General features: G+C 34.7%; 1 protein-coding gene across 1 annotated transcript in view; it reads right to left on the bottom strand.

The window, feature by feature from the left end:
• Positions 1-181: 181 nt before the first annotated feature.
• The window catches only part of LOC118274288 (alpha-tocopherol transfer protein-like), a 30,121-nt gene continuing 12,216 nt past the window's right edge, over positions 182-18,086 (bottom strand). The window contains exons 2-7 of the mRNA XM_035591750.2: positions 14,938-15,023; positions 6,197-6,356; positions 3,986-4,241; positions 2,094-2,204; positions 1,490-1,626; positions 182-1,020 (exon numbers count right to left, since the gene is read on the bottom strand). Of these exons, the coding sequence (XP_035447643.1) occupies positions 891-1,020; positions 1,490-1,626; positions 2,094-2,204; positions 3,986-4,241; positions 6,197-6,356; positions 14,938-15,019 (876 nt within the window). The 5' untranslated portion in view covers positions 15,020-15,023 and the 3' untranslated portion in view covers positions 182-890. The remainder of the gene's footprint in view (positions 1,021-1,489; positions 1,627-2,093; positions 2,205-3,985; positions 4,242-6,196; positions 6,357-14,937; positions 15,024-18,086) is intronic.

The following is an 18,086-nucleotide window of genomic DNA, read 5'->3' as shown; positions in this document are numbered from 1 at the left end:
GTTATATATTAATTACAACTCAGTGCCAACTCAATATATGTATTGATAACAGCGCCTAATCCAATAAGGATCGAAAGAGCATACAACCACAAACTCATGACAATTGATCATGCAACAACAACCTTAATATTTTAAGGTCGTTTTGTATAAAACTATTTCTTTTATAGAAGAAAAAACATAATAATATTATCATGTTTTATTACTTAAACATATCACATAAGTATAGGCAGATCACCATAATCCTAGGTGGTAAGATCTACCAACCAACTTAGAACTACTCGACAAAATTATTTATATTACAAAAACCAAATAAAAATATATATGATCACTGGTAAAAAACTTGTCCTCGAAATTAATTTAATTTTATATGATACAAAATATTTTATATAATATCCACTATTTGCACTATCTTCACTATTTAAAAATCTTAGATAAGATACTAATTACACAACCTTTTCAATAAAATTTAAAATAAAAAAGAAACGAAATATCTAGCTATTTCCGCGCGGTGTCATCCGTTGCATGTTCTCTATTGGTCATAGCGTGGCTTTCCTCGTTAAAATTTAGTATCCAACACAAAAATAATTATTCAAATCGCACCAATAATTCCGGAGATTAGCGCGTTCAAGCAAGCAAACAAAGTAAGTATAGATATAAGTAAATCAATCTCAAAATATAACAAATACCATAACTGACGTTTTAAAATATAATGGATAACTTTGGATCACTTTGATCCTATGTAATAATTTTGATCCAAACCCTACATTAACCCAGTAATAAAGTCACATTAAAGTTTGGATCAAAGTTATCCTGCAGAATCAAAGAGACCCGAATTTACGGTACTTAAAAAATAAATCACACTAAAATTAGTTATAAAATAAATTCTATCATTAATCTAAAGCTAAAGAACGGAAGGAACCAGGCAGCTCTTTGACTTTGTCAGCCCTGTCGTCATGGTTACCGCTGGGTCTTCGAGACTCGTCAATCGCCCACAGTTTGTCGTTTGCTAGGAACCAATCTCTGTAACAAATATTTTTGTATGATTGAGTATGATATCTCCTGTAACTGGATCAGGTAAATTAATAATATTACTTTTCCATAAACACTTTCGTTCGTAAAATGGTCAGAAGTACAGAAGCCAATGATGTGATTTTTTTATTATTTGAAAATACTAATTACAATAAGCAACTTAGCACAGATCTTAACTTGAAGTATCTTTTTTTAAGGAAAGGGGCAGGGGAATGATCCAATGACTTCTCCCGCCTTGGGCGAGGCGAGAGGGAATGTCAGACTTTTACTGACAAAAACCACCCCGTTCCTACTCCTGCTTTTCGAGCCGGAGCCCTGGCAAACCCGCTAGGTAGTCCGCCATTAAACTCGAAGTATCTATAGATACATACTGTATTGGAACAGTGATAATATAATTTTACCGGTAACTATAAATCATGCACTTATTTAACCCAACCAGTACAGTAAACCTCATCGTTACCTCTTAGCTTCCATCTTCTTGATCCACACTCTCTTGATGGATTCAATGGAACCGGCTTTGCCACCAAACTCTGTTGGTAAAAGCTCCTGTGGGACATCCTTGTATAGCGTGTCTGTATTCGGCTCGTGGAACTGAATCTGAAAGAAGAATGTAAAGAGAGTATTAGCCAATGTAAAGATTTAAATAATGTACCTTTTACATTTTATACTTAATTTCTAAAACAGTAAAGTTACAACCATATACGGGTATTGTTCTCAAAAAAAGAATTTTTTTTGTAGTTAGTTAACTATATAGCGAGTTTACCGTAGCTCGAAAGCAGGAGAAGGATCGGGGTTGTTTTTAGTCAATAAGAGTCTGATACTCCCTCTCGCCTCGCCCAAAGCGGGAGAAGTGATTGGATGATTCTCCTTCTCAAAAAAGACTACATTTTTTGACAACAATATCTATAATATGGTAGTAAATTACTGTCATATGACATTAAAAGTAAGAACTTAAAACTAGTCAAAAATCGTCTATTTTTCGATATAAAAACAACAATCTTTAACCGGTAACGCCAGTGTAGCTTATGATAGAAGCTGATGATGTCATAAAAATAGCAACGAACCAGTTTGGCGACTTCAGTCTTCAAGAACGGCTTGCAGAGGTTGTAGATCTTGTTGATGTACGAAGGTGCGTTGATAACGTGCACCTGCTTTAGTCGGATCGGCATCGCCTCCTGGAATTTAGAGATGGTAGGTATTTTTAATAATTGTTTAGACATGTGTGTATTTAAAGATATTGTTAAATAATCATGGTGCAAGAGTTCTTTTTCTGTTGATTTTTTGACTATCGTGAGACATACTAAATTAACTACAATTCACGTAAATATTTGGAGAAAAAGTTCTACTAGTTTTAGTCATAGAGGGACTCTTTATCATGAGCAGCATGCGCAGACGTCGCGCAGCCTACGTTTCTCGAACCTAGAAGAGCATTTCCTCCCAATTTTTGCGTTAGTAAACCGTAATTTGCAGTTATGTTATAAGAGTATTAGAGTACGAGAAGAATGTATTGAACTTTTCTTTTGTAAAACTCTCACTGAAAGGGTTACACGCTGTAATACGCTCGTCTCATATTTACGATCAACATTATAGTCATCATCATCATCATCATACCAGCCACAATACATCCTCATTTGTATGGAGCTAACAAAATAGCTCCATGAAAGTGTATCCCCCTCTGCTCCTTTCCCCTTCGGATTCCCAATCTGAATCGGTTTTTTTCATGCAGACCACACCACAAAGTTCAACTACAACGACTTATCGTAGTTTACCTTGTACCTTAACATATTAAACCAGAATTTGAAATAAAACCTTTAAGGTTAATTCTCACGTACATTGGGTTCAAAGATTGCAATTGCCAGATAATTAATACAAAGTTATTAAAGCGTTTTATAGTCGTGTTAACTGTTTGACTGTTCATGAGTTTCATTCCTAGAATATATTTATTTGATCTTGTTACCTAGAAAACTATACATATTATTTAATACGTCAAGCCCGGAATAGGTAGTCAGAAACGGTTAAAAAAACGACGTTCTTCTATGCAAGTAAAAAACTAAGTATAGGTACATATTTTTATAATAACTATCATGTAACATACTAAATTAACTAAAAATCACGGTAGAGCCTGCGCGACGTCGCCGCGTCTGCTGCTTATAATAAAGAGTCCCTCTGTGACTCGAAACTAGTAGAGTTTTTCTCCATTAATGTATGTGAGTAAATCGTGATTTTTAGTTAACTAACTAAGTATGTATACGGGGACATATAGTAAAATGCATAATAGTTTCTAGCATGCAGTTAATATTAATAACCAAGTGTAATAAAAGCACGCATAACTTATAGCAAAATTGATAAAAGATTGCACAAATTCGAAGGTCCACATGATCTCGACATCACATGCAACCGCAACTTTTCGAAAGATTAAAGTGATTTATCATTTCGTACGAAAGTTATAATTTGGTTAATGTTTCAAAAGCACATTAAATTTAATATTATGTTACGAAAATCTGGCCTTCAGGGTTTGCAAATTGCGATGTGTTTTATCCTTTGTGAACTGGGGTTATATGTTACTTTCGATGTGATAAGTTTAACCAAAAAATATTGTTCTGTATTTATTTAAACGAATGGTGAAAAGTGAGTGTGTATAACGGCATTTCGTGCCGTAATGTGTACCTCTGCGTGCGTGACGTTGCTATATTATATTTATTTACTGTGTGTATTTAATAAACGATTAATCAAAAGGATTTCTATAGAATATTTTGATCTTCTTCGTTTAAACCAAGTTCGAAAAAGAATTGACTTGGGTTATTTGTTCTCCAATATCTTCAGAACAAGTTTTAAAGTCACAGAATTTTCCAAAAGAACAGAATAGGTTGTTGTTAGCTTTGGAAAGATCAAAAAAATCCTAAATACTCGTACATTACATTGATGTTATTAAACTCAATATCAAACATCAACATACCTGTGTGTACATCATATATTTCCTAAGCGCCGACAGATTGACTTTCCCAACGAATTTGAGCGTGACATTAGCCGCATCAAATATTGGTATCTCTCCTTTCGGTATGCTATGGTTTTCAGTGATCCTTGTGTCTGCTAGCATGAAGAAGGTCTTCACAGCATCGACGAAGTTGAATAGATCTAAGTTAGGATTGTTGAGGCGGTAGAGGAACACCTGGTAGTTCTCTTTTGTCCTCTGTGGGAGGGGCAGCATGTCCCTGTAAAGGAGATGGGTTCACATTTATTTATTGGTCATTACTATGTGTTAAATTGAGTTGAGTTGTAGTACTTGTAGTTAAGAGTGATTGAAAAGTTAGTCTCAAGTATGAGGCATGTTTCAGTTTTTGAGGTAACAAGCTTGCTTCTCATTCCTACATGGAGTTTGTTAATCCAAATAATATAGGTGCGTAACGAAAACAGGATGTGGTGTAATTTGGTATTTATTAATTTTACTAAAACCGAAAATACCGATAATCCCGGTTTATGTGAAATTAAGAACTGTATTAATAAGACATATTTGGTCCGGTATTTTCGAAATTCGGAATACCGGTATGCGACCCCTATGATGTCTAAAATGTATACACTTCTGTCTTTGGAGCTCTTTGGGGTATTAAAGATAAACCCTTTGGACCAGACTTTCATATTGTAAAAGATAAATTTTTGGTCAGCTAAAATGGAAGAATTTCCGCTCCAAAAGCAAGTAAGTACTTCAATAGCCCTTCACAGGCCTTAAGACAAAATGCGGTCGATTTGCGCAAGACTTATTTGATCAAGTTCTCTTGAATAAATATTACGTTTTGCATCATATTTTATGTCAAGAACAGTGCCCTTAGTACGAGTTTGCTTTACGTTTAACGAGAGCGCGTTCGGCTCTGATTGGCCGGCTCCAATAAACCAACCAATCAGAGCGCCGAACGCGTTCTCGTTTCGATTACTTTAAACGTAAAGCAAACTTGAACTAAGGTTACTGTATGTAGACTTAATTGATGGAATTACCACATTAAAAACGAAGCTTAATGAACAAAGGGCAAGTCATGTTAACAACAATTATGCTATTGTTTCATGTGCATTTTTTTCAATTAAACATCACCTTTGCTCTTGGTCATGCGATTAATATCATTCCTGATCTAAACAAGTTTAATTTAGAGCTATTTTTATTTAATTTCTGCTACCTAATGTGATGCAATACTGTAACCTTAGTACGAGTTTGTTTTACGATTAACGAGATGGAAACTAGAGCGCGTTCGGCGCTTTTATTGGTTAGTTCATTGTAGCCGGCCAATCAGAGCGCCGAACGAGCTATCATTTTCGTCCAACGTAAAGCAAATTCGTACTGATGTCGGTTTGTATAAATAAACGAGTGTAACTTGTATTTTATATAACCGGTCTTTTTAAAAGTTCCTACTACTTACTTAATTTATTACAAGCTAATAAATTTATCCTTAAGTTATTAATCATCAATTAAATAACTTTTGGTTGGGCGTGTTTCAAGGTTGATCAAAAGATTCTTAGCATTTTATAATTACTAGGAAATATATACGTAATTATACAGTGAAACTGCATCACTAGATTTATACACTACAGGCCTCAGGCCTGTTTAACAATGTTTGATTTAAGAAATCGCCTGATGGTAAGCAAATAGCGCCGTATTTTCAATGGGACAAGTCTGTCACAACCTCCAAAAACCGCTGCAACTCCTGTTAGTCAGGATATACAGTAGATACAACTATGAAAACACCGGAACACTGAAGTCCGGCCTTGTCCTAAGGTCATGAATAAACGTTTTATATATATAACGTTTTATAAACGTATCCCACATCGAATCCAAACATTCACGTTATTAGAGGAAAAGGAAAAAGCTATAGTTTCCACTTCTCTCGGTGAATTTAATGCAGGAGACACAAAGACTTAAGCTTAAAGGCACAGAAACTGCACAACTAGGAGAAGTCCAGTTGCACCACGAAAACTAAGTGGGTCCGATGCGTTACCGCACCGTTTATGTACACCCACAACATCAGAGGAGTTGCAAGTGCGTTTGTCGGTCTTTTGTTAGACCAAACACAAAGCAAACATTGTTTTGCGCCGGTTTTGGTATCACTCCACGTCTTTCCACGTCACATCATCAATACCCACCATCTTTCAGTAGCAAAGAAGACATAAGTAACAAACTCACGTGATTTCAAAAACGCGCTGTATCTCCGGGGACCAAGGATCACGTTTGCAGAACAGGTCGGGAGCATTGGAACGGATTGTGAAGAACAGGTCGATGGTTCGCTTGGCTCGCTCCAGACTGAACCGGCAACAGGTCAGGAAACGGAGGAGGAGGATGTCGTCTGGAATAAAAAAAAAAAGCATTGATTTATTTTTATTGGAGTAAGTTGGATAAAGTATTCTCTAAGTTAAGACGATTTCTTCTGGTTGGTGTTGAATGTAGTAGTCGTTATAATCTATCTAGACTAATAAGTAAAATTCGATGGTCTGTTTGTAATATTGAAATAACCGTAATAAACCGTAAAAATTGTAATAACCTTTTTACTACATGACACTACCTAATTATTGCTATACGTTCCATAGATACACCTAAATTACTTTTTTACAATTTTTGTCTGTTCTGACTAAACTCTGAAATGGCTAGACCGATTTTGACACAATTTTTATTGGCAGATATCCGATGTACTTAGGAGTAACTAAGACCACTTAATCCATAATCCACGCGAGCGAAGCCGCATGTATCAGTTAGTTAGACATAAAAAATGTTATGAAACAAAGTTTCGTAAAAAATATGTTTTGTTACATCTCAATTGACGTAAATGTAGGTGTTTGGAACATGGGTTTATCCACATAAAAAGTATTTTGGGATGGTCATCATATTATCTTAAAATGATGGGGAAGACCGAATGGTTAAAAATAACTTAATCGCTGTACTTTGTAAGCAGACAGAGTGGCAATTAGAAACCATGATTATTGTCGAATGACGTCTGCAAAGCCTTTGGGTTTATCGATATAATTTTCCATTTAAAAACAACTAGCTTCTGCCAACGGCTTCGTCCATGTTCCGATGGGATAAAAGTATCCTATCACCCAAGTGAACATTGAGAGTGAAAGAACAGATATATGGCAGAATTACTTTCTGATCCAGAGAATATGTTTTGATTTATGAACGAGACTGTCTAGTAAGCATAACTCATACCAGGCAAATTAACATCATAAACCTGCTATTTAATAAAAAAATAATCTGTTGCACTTACACGTCATTATGTCAGTAAACATTATACATCTTTCTAATTGAAAAACCACGAATATGCACATGTATGTACATTCGTGATTGTTCAATTATTACATACATTCAGTAAGGAGATCACACACATGACTTAAATGAAACTACAAGTAGCACTCGTCCACAGAAGCATAATACAACTAAATTATACTATTTCAAAGAAAACTGAAAATTACAAAATTTTCAAACAAAATAAATCAAGTGTTAAATTCCGTGTGAACAGTTCCATGTACCTTAATCATAGAAGAGTAGGTTGTCTAGGAATATTACGGACATGAGTCGCGGCTGTTGTAATGCAGTATTTGTAAAGAACGTTCAAATTGGTTTAAAGAAAAAAAATCACTTTTTGGCCTAACTTGACCTATTTTGCAAATTTTTCGTATCTTGCCAGTCAAGATGATAAAAAATATGTAGTTTAAATTAAGTCATAAGAGGTTTCCCCATACGGTATTTATATCCATATTATTATACATTATTATTATATATTATTATATTGTATATCTGTGAAGTACTCAAGTAAACAATCAAAGAGACCTACATAAATATTAAGTCAGGTCAATACATACCTATATTTATTGATACAACGAAGTCACCTTAACTTTTTAATTTTTAATACCATTTAGGTAGAATTTGAGGTCAACCAGTGATGGAGTCAAGATGGTTATAAGAGAGGGGGGGAGACTACGCAATGGCTGACCTTTTAACCAATATTGCTATACATTGCCTTGTGTGTCTGTTTATAATATAGTTTTCCTTGAACCGTGAAATTTCTCTGTTGCTACCGTGTATCTTACTAATATTAGTTGTAAATGCGAATGTTTGTAAGTTTGTTAATACACGGTGTAACAAAAAGGGGGTATACATATCAAGTGCACGGTTTCTAGATATTATAACAAACGATACGGGAAAGGTTTTTTAAACTCATGTTTTCATGGAACGAAGTTATGAATTTTTCCAATATTTTTTTTTATTTTTCATGCGAATTAAAATACAGAAGAAATGTTTCGTAATTAGCGAGTGACCCCTGTAGTGTTGTGACACGTTTGTATAATTTATAAAATCAAGAACCATGCGACACCAAGTATTTGGTACCAATTTTTTTTTATGTATTCTGTGAATTAACTGTCTCTATGTCATACCATACGCAAAGTTTACTGTACACTTCAACTAAGTACCTAACTTACTACTTGTAAGTTAAGGTGTATAGAACCCATGGTTTGTTTGTCTCGTATTGATGTTTGTTGTGAATACCGTTTCGAGTTCTACTTACACGTTATGGGAGAAAGCGTGAACTGTGAACAGATCTAAGATAGTAATGTGCCGTATGTTTGTAGGTTTGGTAGCAAATAAAAGCGAAGAAAATTGTTTATCTAACAGTGATATTCTATGTTGTATATAAAACATTAAAAAAAGGGAACCGCCTTCAAAAGTTAAAGTGCGAACCTCCATTTTTTAAAGTCAGGTAATATACCTAAAACCTCCTAAGTCTCAAAAATACTATGCTGAAAACCGTATCAAAATCGATTCAGCCAAACGCGAGGTAATCGCGCACAAACATATACCTATACATAATATTTTTATCTAATTCTTACCTTAACTCAATCGAATAACAAACAATAGCGACATTTCAACTAAGAGCAATATCTGGTCCAAGTCTACAGCGTCATTGGAACCTGTTTATCTAGACCAAAAAAATAAATAAAATTGGAGTGTCTGTTCATAATATTAAAATAACCACTTCTTACTGCATGCATATATGAATATTCATACGATACAGATACAGTCTGTTTGTTTTGACTAATCTCTGAAATGCATTTTTTTAATTTCTGTCTGTTTGTTTGTTCTGGCTAACCTTTGAAATGGCTGGACCGATTTTGACGGGACGTTTATTGGCAGGTAGCTTATGTACTACGGACATTTTAGAAAAAATATTTTAAATTTAGAAAAAAAATCATAGACCCAAATTGTCTCAGAAGTAATTATTCAACGCGGACGAAGTCGCGGGCAACAGCCTATTAAAAAATAAAACAAAAACTTAACCTGCATTGACTACTAATATGTCTGATGACGTCACATGCCTCAAAATAACAGACGTTGTTATATTGTGTCTCCGAGTCACACATACAGACGGACAAAATTGAAACCAAAGATAGCTTGACAAAGGGCCTGTGTGCAACTCTTAAGATGTGTGTCATAAGGGCAATTTTGCAATGGAAAGATCAGAGGTTATTACAAAATTGCACTTATGAAGTTATGAGTCACATAAGACTAAAACATTTTTCTTTCCAACCCGTTATAATACTTTTTATCGATTGTCTTGAACCTATATTTATCTAAGCTCCATTGAATTTCTTGCTGTAGGTATCAAATGCTGTTTTTTCGAGGTTGGGAAATCATCCAATGATTTCTCCCGCCTTGGGCGAGGTGAGAGACAGTGTCAGACTCTTACTGACTAAAAACCATTCCGTTCCTACTCCTGCTCTCCAAGCCGGAGCCCCGGTAGGTAGGTCACTAGGTAGTCCACAGCTCCGGGTGCTCTCAAATGCTATACTCATAATTTTATAGTTTAGGGTGTCAATGAGTAAAGTGAATCTGTATTACCTTTCTTTCATGAATTGTAGAAGGTAGAATATGTGATACTTCACGTACCCAAAGACTATTATTTAACTGAGGTCATTGGGTTTCAAAGAGTAAAGTGAAAAAAGGTGATATAACCTTTTTTGCAGGACTTGTGGAGTGTAAACTATGTGACACTTCGCTTACCTAAAGACTGTTATTAAGCCGAAGTCAAATTCACACTCAATGCGATTTCAATCAAAATCGAAAGAGGCCTAAAAAAAGAAGCTTTATTTATACTGATACTTTAAAATTGACTCAATATGAACATAGCTTTAGAGCCTATTCTAAAAATAAATGTTAAATTAATGTGTGCAGCACGTATCATGGCAAACAAAAGAAGTGTTTAGTATTTTAAACGCTGTATATTAGTGTATTCAGTTATTCATATCGAGTATAATGTGATTGAGGGGACCCGAGCAGACACTAACAAATATGCATGAAGAGTTATACTTTAGGGATGTGTAATCGTGCATGTCAATAAGTAAATTAATACTGATAAAGATTTTTTGTAACTAGTCTTCTCGGAGACACGTAAAGTAGAAGTGGATGTATTCCACGTAAAATTAAAAAAATGTATTTGTACTATTTTGATCGGTTGGCTACAGGATTATTACCTGATCTAATCAGTAGTTTTATCATTAGGGCTAATAGCAACTTAATCATTTATTTATTTATTTATTTATTTATTAATAAAGGTTTACCAACAGCTTCTGTATACATAATATTAAGTACAGTAATAAATACATATCAGTTTTGGTCTTATACAGTCGCCAATTATAGGTTAACCAACAATTTAATATTAAGTGAAAACTTAAAAGTAAGAGATTTCTTTGAAATATACTGCTTTAAATCACAATAACAAAATTAAAAAAATAAACTTAATACAATAAACAATAAATAGAAAAAAAAAAAATTGAAATGAGATCAATCACCTAACATTAACATTACAAAGTTTAATTTAAACATAATCATTCACCGGTTGAATTACTATCTAAAATGATTTATTTAGCATTGATATTGGCAATTCATCCTGTTATTCGATAAATTTTTTGTTATTATTCGCACTTTATTTAGATTTTTTGTATTAGTGTAAACTTTAAATTATATGCATGCTGTGGTTACCTATAATTGTAAATACAAATAAGTTCAGTACAGTTATTTTTATTATGAAATATTGCTGTATTTATGTTGGCGACAGTGACACTAAATAAATAAATAGATTTCATCAAAGACCGTAACAAAAAAAAGGTTATCAAGGTTTCCCATAAAAACCACTTTATTCAAAAGAAACCAACGATCAACTTCACTGAAGGCCATAATGACAGTTGTCACAACATTACAGTTGCTACATAACATTACGTACATAACAAAATTTTTGACTACAAATGTACGCAGAGGTCAATAACCCTGCCCCATTGAATTCAAACCGACTTTTACTTTTATGGTTACGACAAAAGAATTCAATGGTGTAGAACCAGTGCAGTCGAAAGATTGTATGTTAAAGAGTTAATAGCTAGGTACCACGTTGTTGTGTCAAATTAGCTAATGTGACAGCCGGATAAGAGGTCTCGAGTTCGGTTCCCGTGTCGGGCAAAGGATTGCTAGGCTTTTTTCAACTTTTCGAAAATTTGTCAGTAGTAGCCCCGAGTTTGGAATTGTGCCCAGTATATGGCAATAGGCTCACCCTCTATTACATGGGACTTATAACACAAATGGTGGAAAGTGGATGTACATTGTATAGCGACATTACGTGCCGTAATGTGTCAAAACTAGCGTGATGATACTATTTATGTTGTAACCAAAATCATTAAAACATTAAGCAAAAATCTACCATATTTTTTGGTCCTCAAGGTTTATATTGCTACGGCTATTAGTAATCTCGAGTAAAGCCTGTTCTTATAAATTAAAATACATATTAACTGCGCTTACAACACGTTAGGTCTTAACTTAGTACTAAAACTGGAACTGGGCATGGAATTGCAAAAGTTTTAAATGGAGTACCAACATAATAAACAATAATTCGTCTTTCGTATTAAATAAGGTTTTAAGCACAGTTTAGATTTATCGCTGTAAATACAAATGTAATGCATAAATTGAATAAAAAGCCAACATCTTACAACGCTGTAAATATATGGCATTTACGTCAATTCCGTTTCCAAGCAAGGTTAGATAATTTAAATTAAGTAAAAGTCTCGATAATTCTCTTAAACCGAGTAAAAACTAAACTAATGACACAAAATACTAGTAATGAAAATAATCACATGATTATTGTTAATTTGTACGGTACCTACCTATGTATTAATTTAATCCAAAATTTCTTAAAAACATAGTTGCCTTATTTGGGACAGTTATCGAATAGGTACCCATTTTTCCACGTCCACATCGGAAACGGTTAGTACGTACCTATTACCTATGTATGTATACATATAGGTACTATGTACACCTTACTAAGGGCAATCGAAGCCCTTTCGTAATACTAAAACGAGTTTTCAACGAATGTTTAAGAACTGGCTTGAAGGTAATGGATTTTTATACAAACACACCGTATACCGAGCAGTATTTCTTAAAAATATAATATGCTATTTTTACAAAGAGTCTTAAATTCAGTGTTGACAAGTAACTATTGATTTTGAGGCTATTCGCAAAGCAGCCAACTTATATATGATATGATAGGAATAGGTTGGTATAGGAATATATGAATTTGGAAAAGTAAAGAAAACATTAATAGTTTCGGAAAAACTTCACCAAAAAGGCACTTAGCAAAATTGAAACTGCGAGCACAGCTACTAGCCTTATAAGCTATTATGTAACAATGATATGATTCCTAATATCTCAATGTTCTCATTTAATATGCAAATCATCTGTTTAATATTATCTAATATCTAACCTAAACGTGAAGGTCGTAAACAAGCAGACCTTGTTTGACCTCTTTCTTCATTTTTATTTATTGCGAATTAGATTTTTATATCTGTCATGATTTTTGTTGCTACGGCAAGGGATATATTTATTTTCTAGTAGCTTCTGCCAGCAGCTTCGCATTTCCTGTAGGATAAAAAGCATCTTCACCTAAGTCAGCCCTTTCTGTATTCTGTAAATCAAATTTCATCAAAATCCGTTTAGTAGTTTCAGCGTGATTGACGGACAAACATTCAAGTATCCCATGACTTTCCTCCAGCGGCTACCTAAGGAATTGGTTTCCTAATCTCTTACTTATTAACAGGCAAACACGAAACACACAAGTTTCCAAAAACTAATATAATATTAAGATTTTATTCTGTTATGCAGTTATAACTTTTATCCTTCCTACTTTATCTCAAAAATGCATCTCAATTTACGTAATACAGGTACGCTGACCAGAACCTGACTCCAATATAAAACAAAAGATCAAGGCTTTTAAAGATTTAAATACGTAAAGACATTATAAATAGATACATACATACATAAGGACATGGTCACGGAACCACGAATAAATAATATATTAAATAATTATGAATATTCACGTAGAAAGGACATCAAAGTTGTAAAACAGGCTAGAATTTTTTTTTGTAGTTTTACAACTACCAAACGACCTTATATCAGGTTTTCGAAAAGATTTCTGCCGTTAATATTAGTAGGCACACGTGACTCCCAAACTTCTTTGCCTACTAAAAAGTGGCTATTTATAAATCTACCACTTATTTACATTTTCTACCAGTTAACAACAGCGTGTTTGATGGAGAATTTGGTAGTAAAAGTTATTGGATCACGTGTTTTAAATTAAACTCGGGTGGGTTCTGTTTGACCCATAGAACCGTGTGGGTGGGTGGATTAAGTTATACTTATGTTTAGTAGTGTTACTATGTGACAAGGTGTGACACAAATAATATGATTTAAGAGCAAATGAACCAAATCATGTAACACGATTTTTTTTATGGAACACGAGCACGTAAACGATCAGACGTATCACCTGATAGTAAGCAATCGCCGCTGCCCATGGACAATTGAAACACCAGAGGCGTTACAAATGCGTTGCCGGCCTATTGGGGGTTAGGAATTTAAGACTTGTTTGGGAATCGCGGATTAGGAAGGGGCGTAATTGGGCCTTCGATAACCTCACTCACACAACGCAAGCGTTGTTTCACGTCGGTTTTCTGTGAGGCCATGGTATCACTCCGGTCGAACCGGCCTATTCATGCCTAAGCATGGCTCTTCCACACTTAATGCCATGCCTTTAATACAAATTAAATATCTACTTACTTAGATCCACTTTTACAGACACTACGTGACGTTACAAATTGATAGTTTAACTAACCACATTTTACTTAATAGGCCTATCAGTGGTCATGCCATAATAGTTACATTTCAATAACCGAGAGAAGTTTCTCAACAGAATGATAGCGTTTAGAGTTTACGTAAGCATCTTAGTAAATTGTATATCAATCAAAATGCTTCTAGCTGTTTCACATTGGCCTTCTGGCCTTCATAAGCCGTATACTATGACACGCACGTATGAATAACTAGACATGCACTCTTCTATATTGAATCTTTATCTACCTTAAAATGTAGGTTACCTTTTCTATTTGTTTTTGTGCCAAACACATACCTATGAAATTTTCTATTTATCCGTAATTTCTTGGTCATTAATTGAAGTTCTTAAACAACATATCACACTTTAACAGCACCGCTCCAACCCAGAAATAAAGTTATAATTTTGAACATTAAATCTTATATCGTATGTCGTCAATACAAAAAAGCTAAAAGCGTTCGGTCCGCGCACTGTCAGCGTGCTTACAGCATTTTCGTGTTATTTTCAAAGCAAAAAATGCCGTGCCACAGCCGTGTCGTGGCCAATTAATGATACATGTGTCTGCAATTACTCTTATATTGACTTTTAACTTCTTGTGATGTACAAATGTTCCTTTTGAGTTAATTTTTTAAACTAGGTACCTAAGCTGTACTTAAGACAAAACTTGGTAATGTGGAATATTCCATAAAGAGCTAGCTTAAAAATGTAGCAAAAAAATAACATGATATCTTACCGACTTCATGAGGTAAATGAGGCTGCTTATGAAGCCAATCTTTGAACACCTCCAGCTCCCTGCTCGTATCTACTTCGGGCATGATTCTGTAACAAAACAAAACAAGACTTACTAAGGAAAATAATTAGAGTAGGGGGCCATTTCGATAGTAAAATAGGCCAAAGATACCTCAATTCAGCTTATTGATATCGATTATTGATTTTCGCACGTTTAATGATGTAAAACCAGAGCCATCAGACCACCACAGATTGGGACTAATAGGGCTGACGCCTGATCCGGAGCTGCGGACTACCTAACGGGTTTATCAGGGCTCTGGGTCGAAAAGCAGGAGTAAGAACGTGTTAAATTTTAGTCAGTAAGAGTCTGACACTCTCTCTCGCCTAGCCCAAGGCGAGATAAGTCATTGGATAATTTTCCACCTTTAAAAAAATCTTAATAGGTAAAGTAGTAAATGACTGTTTAAAAGTACAATAACATTGTATCCTGTTTCCATTGTATTTATATTTATGTTGAACAGCTGCATATAATCTTCCATTGCGTGTATAGTATGTAAGTAGATCTAGACACACGGCAGTGTGTCCGCCAAGTTCGAGCAAAAAAACCGACACACCGGCCGTGGGTTATATTACACGAACCATTTCGGGCCAAGTTCGACCCACCTATAACTCAAAATCTATTTTATCTACGCATATGAAATTTCTAGTATCTGTCGAGACCTATTTACTTATCTAAAATATAAAATTTCATTAATATACCTATTGTGGGTCTCGAGATATTGACGTCAGAAAATCGCTATTTTTACTATACACTCACTGACTGACTGACTCACTCACTCATCAAAAACCTAGACCACTTCCAATGGTCGTATTGACTTGAAATTTGGCATGGAGGTAGGTCTTTAGGTCAAGGTAAAGGAAAAAATGAAATGAATGAAAATGGCCAAGTGTGAGTCGGTGTTAAAAATAATGAAAGTGTAAATCCATACCCCTAAGGAACTAAAACAAAAAAATTATCTATATCTTCCAATGGTCGTACCGACCTAAAATTCGTTACGAAGGTTTGTATTTAGTCAAAGTAAAGTAAAATAAGAAAATAAACCTTACAAAAATAAATGAAATCCCACCCAAAACATAAATGTGAAAGGCTGCCAAGTTCGATAATATTGGAATGCTTCGCCTATAAAAGAAGTGAGATCTAAATAAGTACCAAGTTCCATACACAGACCTCAGTTAAAAATGATATAACTAGATATGATAGAAAATTATATACTTGACTCAATGCGTTTAGTAGGTTTATAACAAAGTGTGTGAAAACTTGCCAACTTGTTATATCATTTTTAACTGAGGTCTGTGTATGGAACTTGGTACTTATTTAGATCTCACTTCTTTTATAGGCAAAGCATTCCAATATTATCGAACTTGGCAGCCTTTCACATTTATGTTTTGGGTGGGATACCTTATACAGCTCAGACTATACAAACCAATTAATCATGGTCTCGTTTTGTATGATCTTTCCTCACATTCAGCGGTCAGTAGATATTGGTTATGTATAGTCGTGTGTGCCAAGGTACCAACCATCAAATTATGATCAATCAATTGTTCTGAGAGAATCAGTTCTTCGTGCGATGACGTCACGCGCTATTGTTTACAAATTATGTATAATAGACACATAATGTGGTGTAGTAATGTTGTATGTTACCTTTATATACTTGCTGTTGTTGTACCTAATGTATATAGATGTATATATAAAGTTAGATATGCAATATTCTCCTATAAAAGTTTAAAAAGGAATTTCAAGAAGTTTATTTTGTTTGTTTATTATGCTTATCAACCTAAATAACTGAACTATTTTTGATGGTATTGTTCATAAATAGATCTAGTTTTGAAGATGATTAAGGCTTACGATATTTAACAGTTATTTCACAATGTCTGGATAGCCGTTATGTATCAGATAACTTTGAATTAAGAACGTAATTTGTATGCACTAAGTATCTGTCACATAAGTTTATCAGGCACTTATATGAAAGTAGTGAAACAGGCGCTTAGAGGGGTAGAACAGAGACTATAGATATATTTTTAATATTCAGTCCTAGAGACTGACGAATTTAGATGAATTCAAAAGATTCACGGGCAAAGGTTAGTTTTATGTGTTTTTAGTTTGTTATACAGTTAATTACGTATTTTAATTATTATTCCTTCCACGTGTAAAACTGTGTTTTGGAAATACGTCATTAGGTATGTACCTTACTAAGTTTTTTGTTTGCAGAAATTAAAATCGAATCAAACTGCCATGACATAAGGTATAATTTTTATCATAACCAGTTATTTTTGAGTTCCTGAAATTAAGTATACTAGTGGTCGCCTAGTGGCCGAAATTCGACCATATACGATTTAATTTACAATACCACTTAACATACGTTCAAGGATAATTTTTATTTAACTCAAACTCAAACAAACTCTTTTATAAAACTCTATTCATATGAGCAGTGGCGTAGCGTGAGTGTCGGCCGCCCGGGGCGGAAGACAATTTTGCCGCCCCCTTATTTAGGTATTTTAATTTAATGTACACATTACATACATTCATAATAGATAACTTTTCGGCGAGAACAGTCATGAATCAGGGCACTCCCCGTGGTATAGGCGATATAATGTACAACGAAGCTACATCTCTACGCATTGCCAAAGTGTCAAGTCGGTTTTAAATTTCCTGCCACTCAACAATCCGATTCGCACGCCGCTGAACGCGGTCCAGAGGATGAACCTGGTACTGGGGTGCCCCCGCCCACAGATGAGACTAGTATTCCATATGGGGCCGAACCTGCGCCTTATATAGAAGGAGGTGATGGGCTGGAGTGAAATACTGCCTTGATCTGTTGAGCACACCAAGCTTTTTCGAGGATAATTTAGCCTTATCCTCTAGATGGCCACGGATATGGACGTCGCTCGAAATGTTGATGCCAAGTATCCCAATTCTAATACCGGGCTATACACGCCGACCTGTGTCTTAGTAGAGTTAAACTGGAACAAATTAAGTTCACCCCAATCTGAGATTCTCCGCAAAGAAGTCTCGATTTCAGACACATGTCTGTTTCGGTTCTCGATGACATTTTCCCGAGAAATTTTAGCGCGGCCGGTATAATAGGCATCACC

This window comes from Spodoptera frugiperda, chromosome 3, assembly GCF_023101765.2.
Source record: "Spodoptera frugiperda isolate SF20-4 chromosome 3, AGI-APGP_CSIRO_Sfru_2.0, whole genome shotgun sequence".
NCBI lineage: Eukaryota > Metazoa > Arthropoda > Insecta > Lepidoptera > Noctuidae > Spodoptera > Spodoptera frugiperda.
This window is presented reverse-complemented; position numbering and strand designations above follow the sequence as displayed.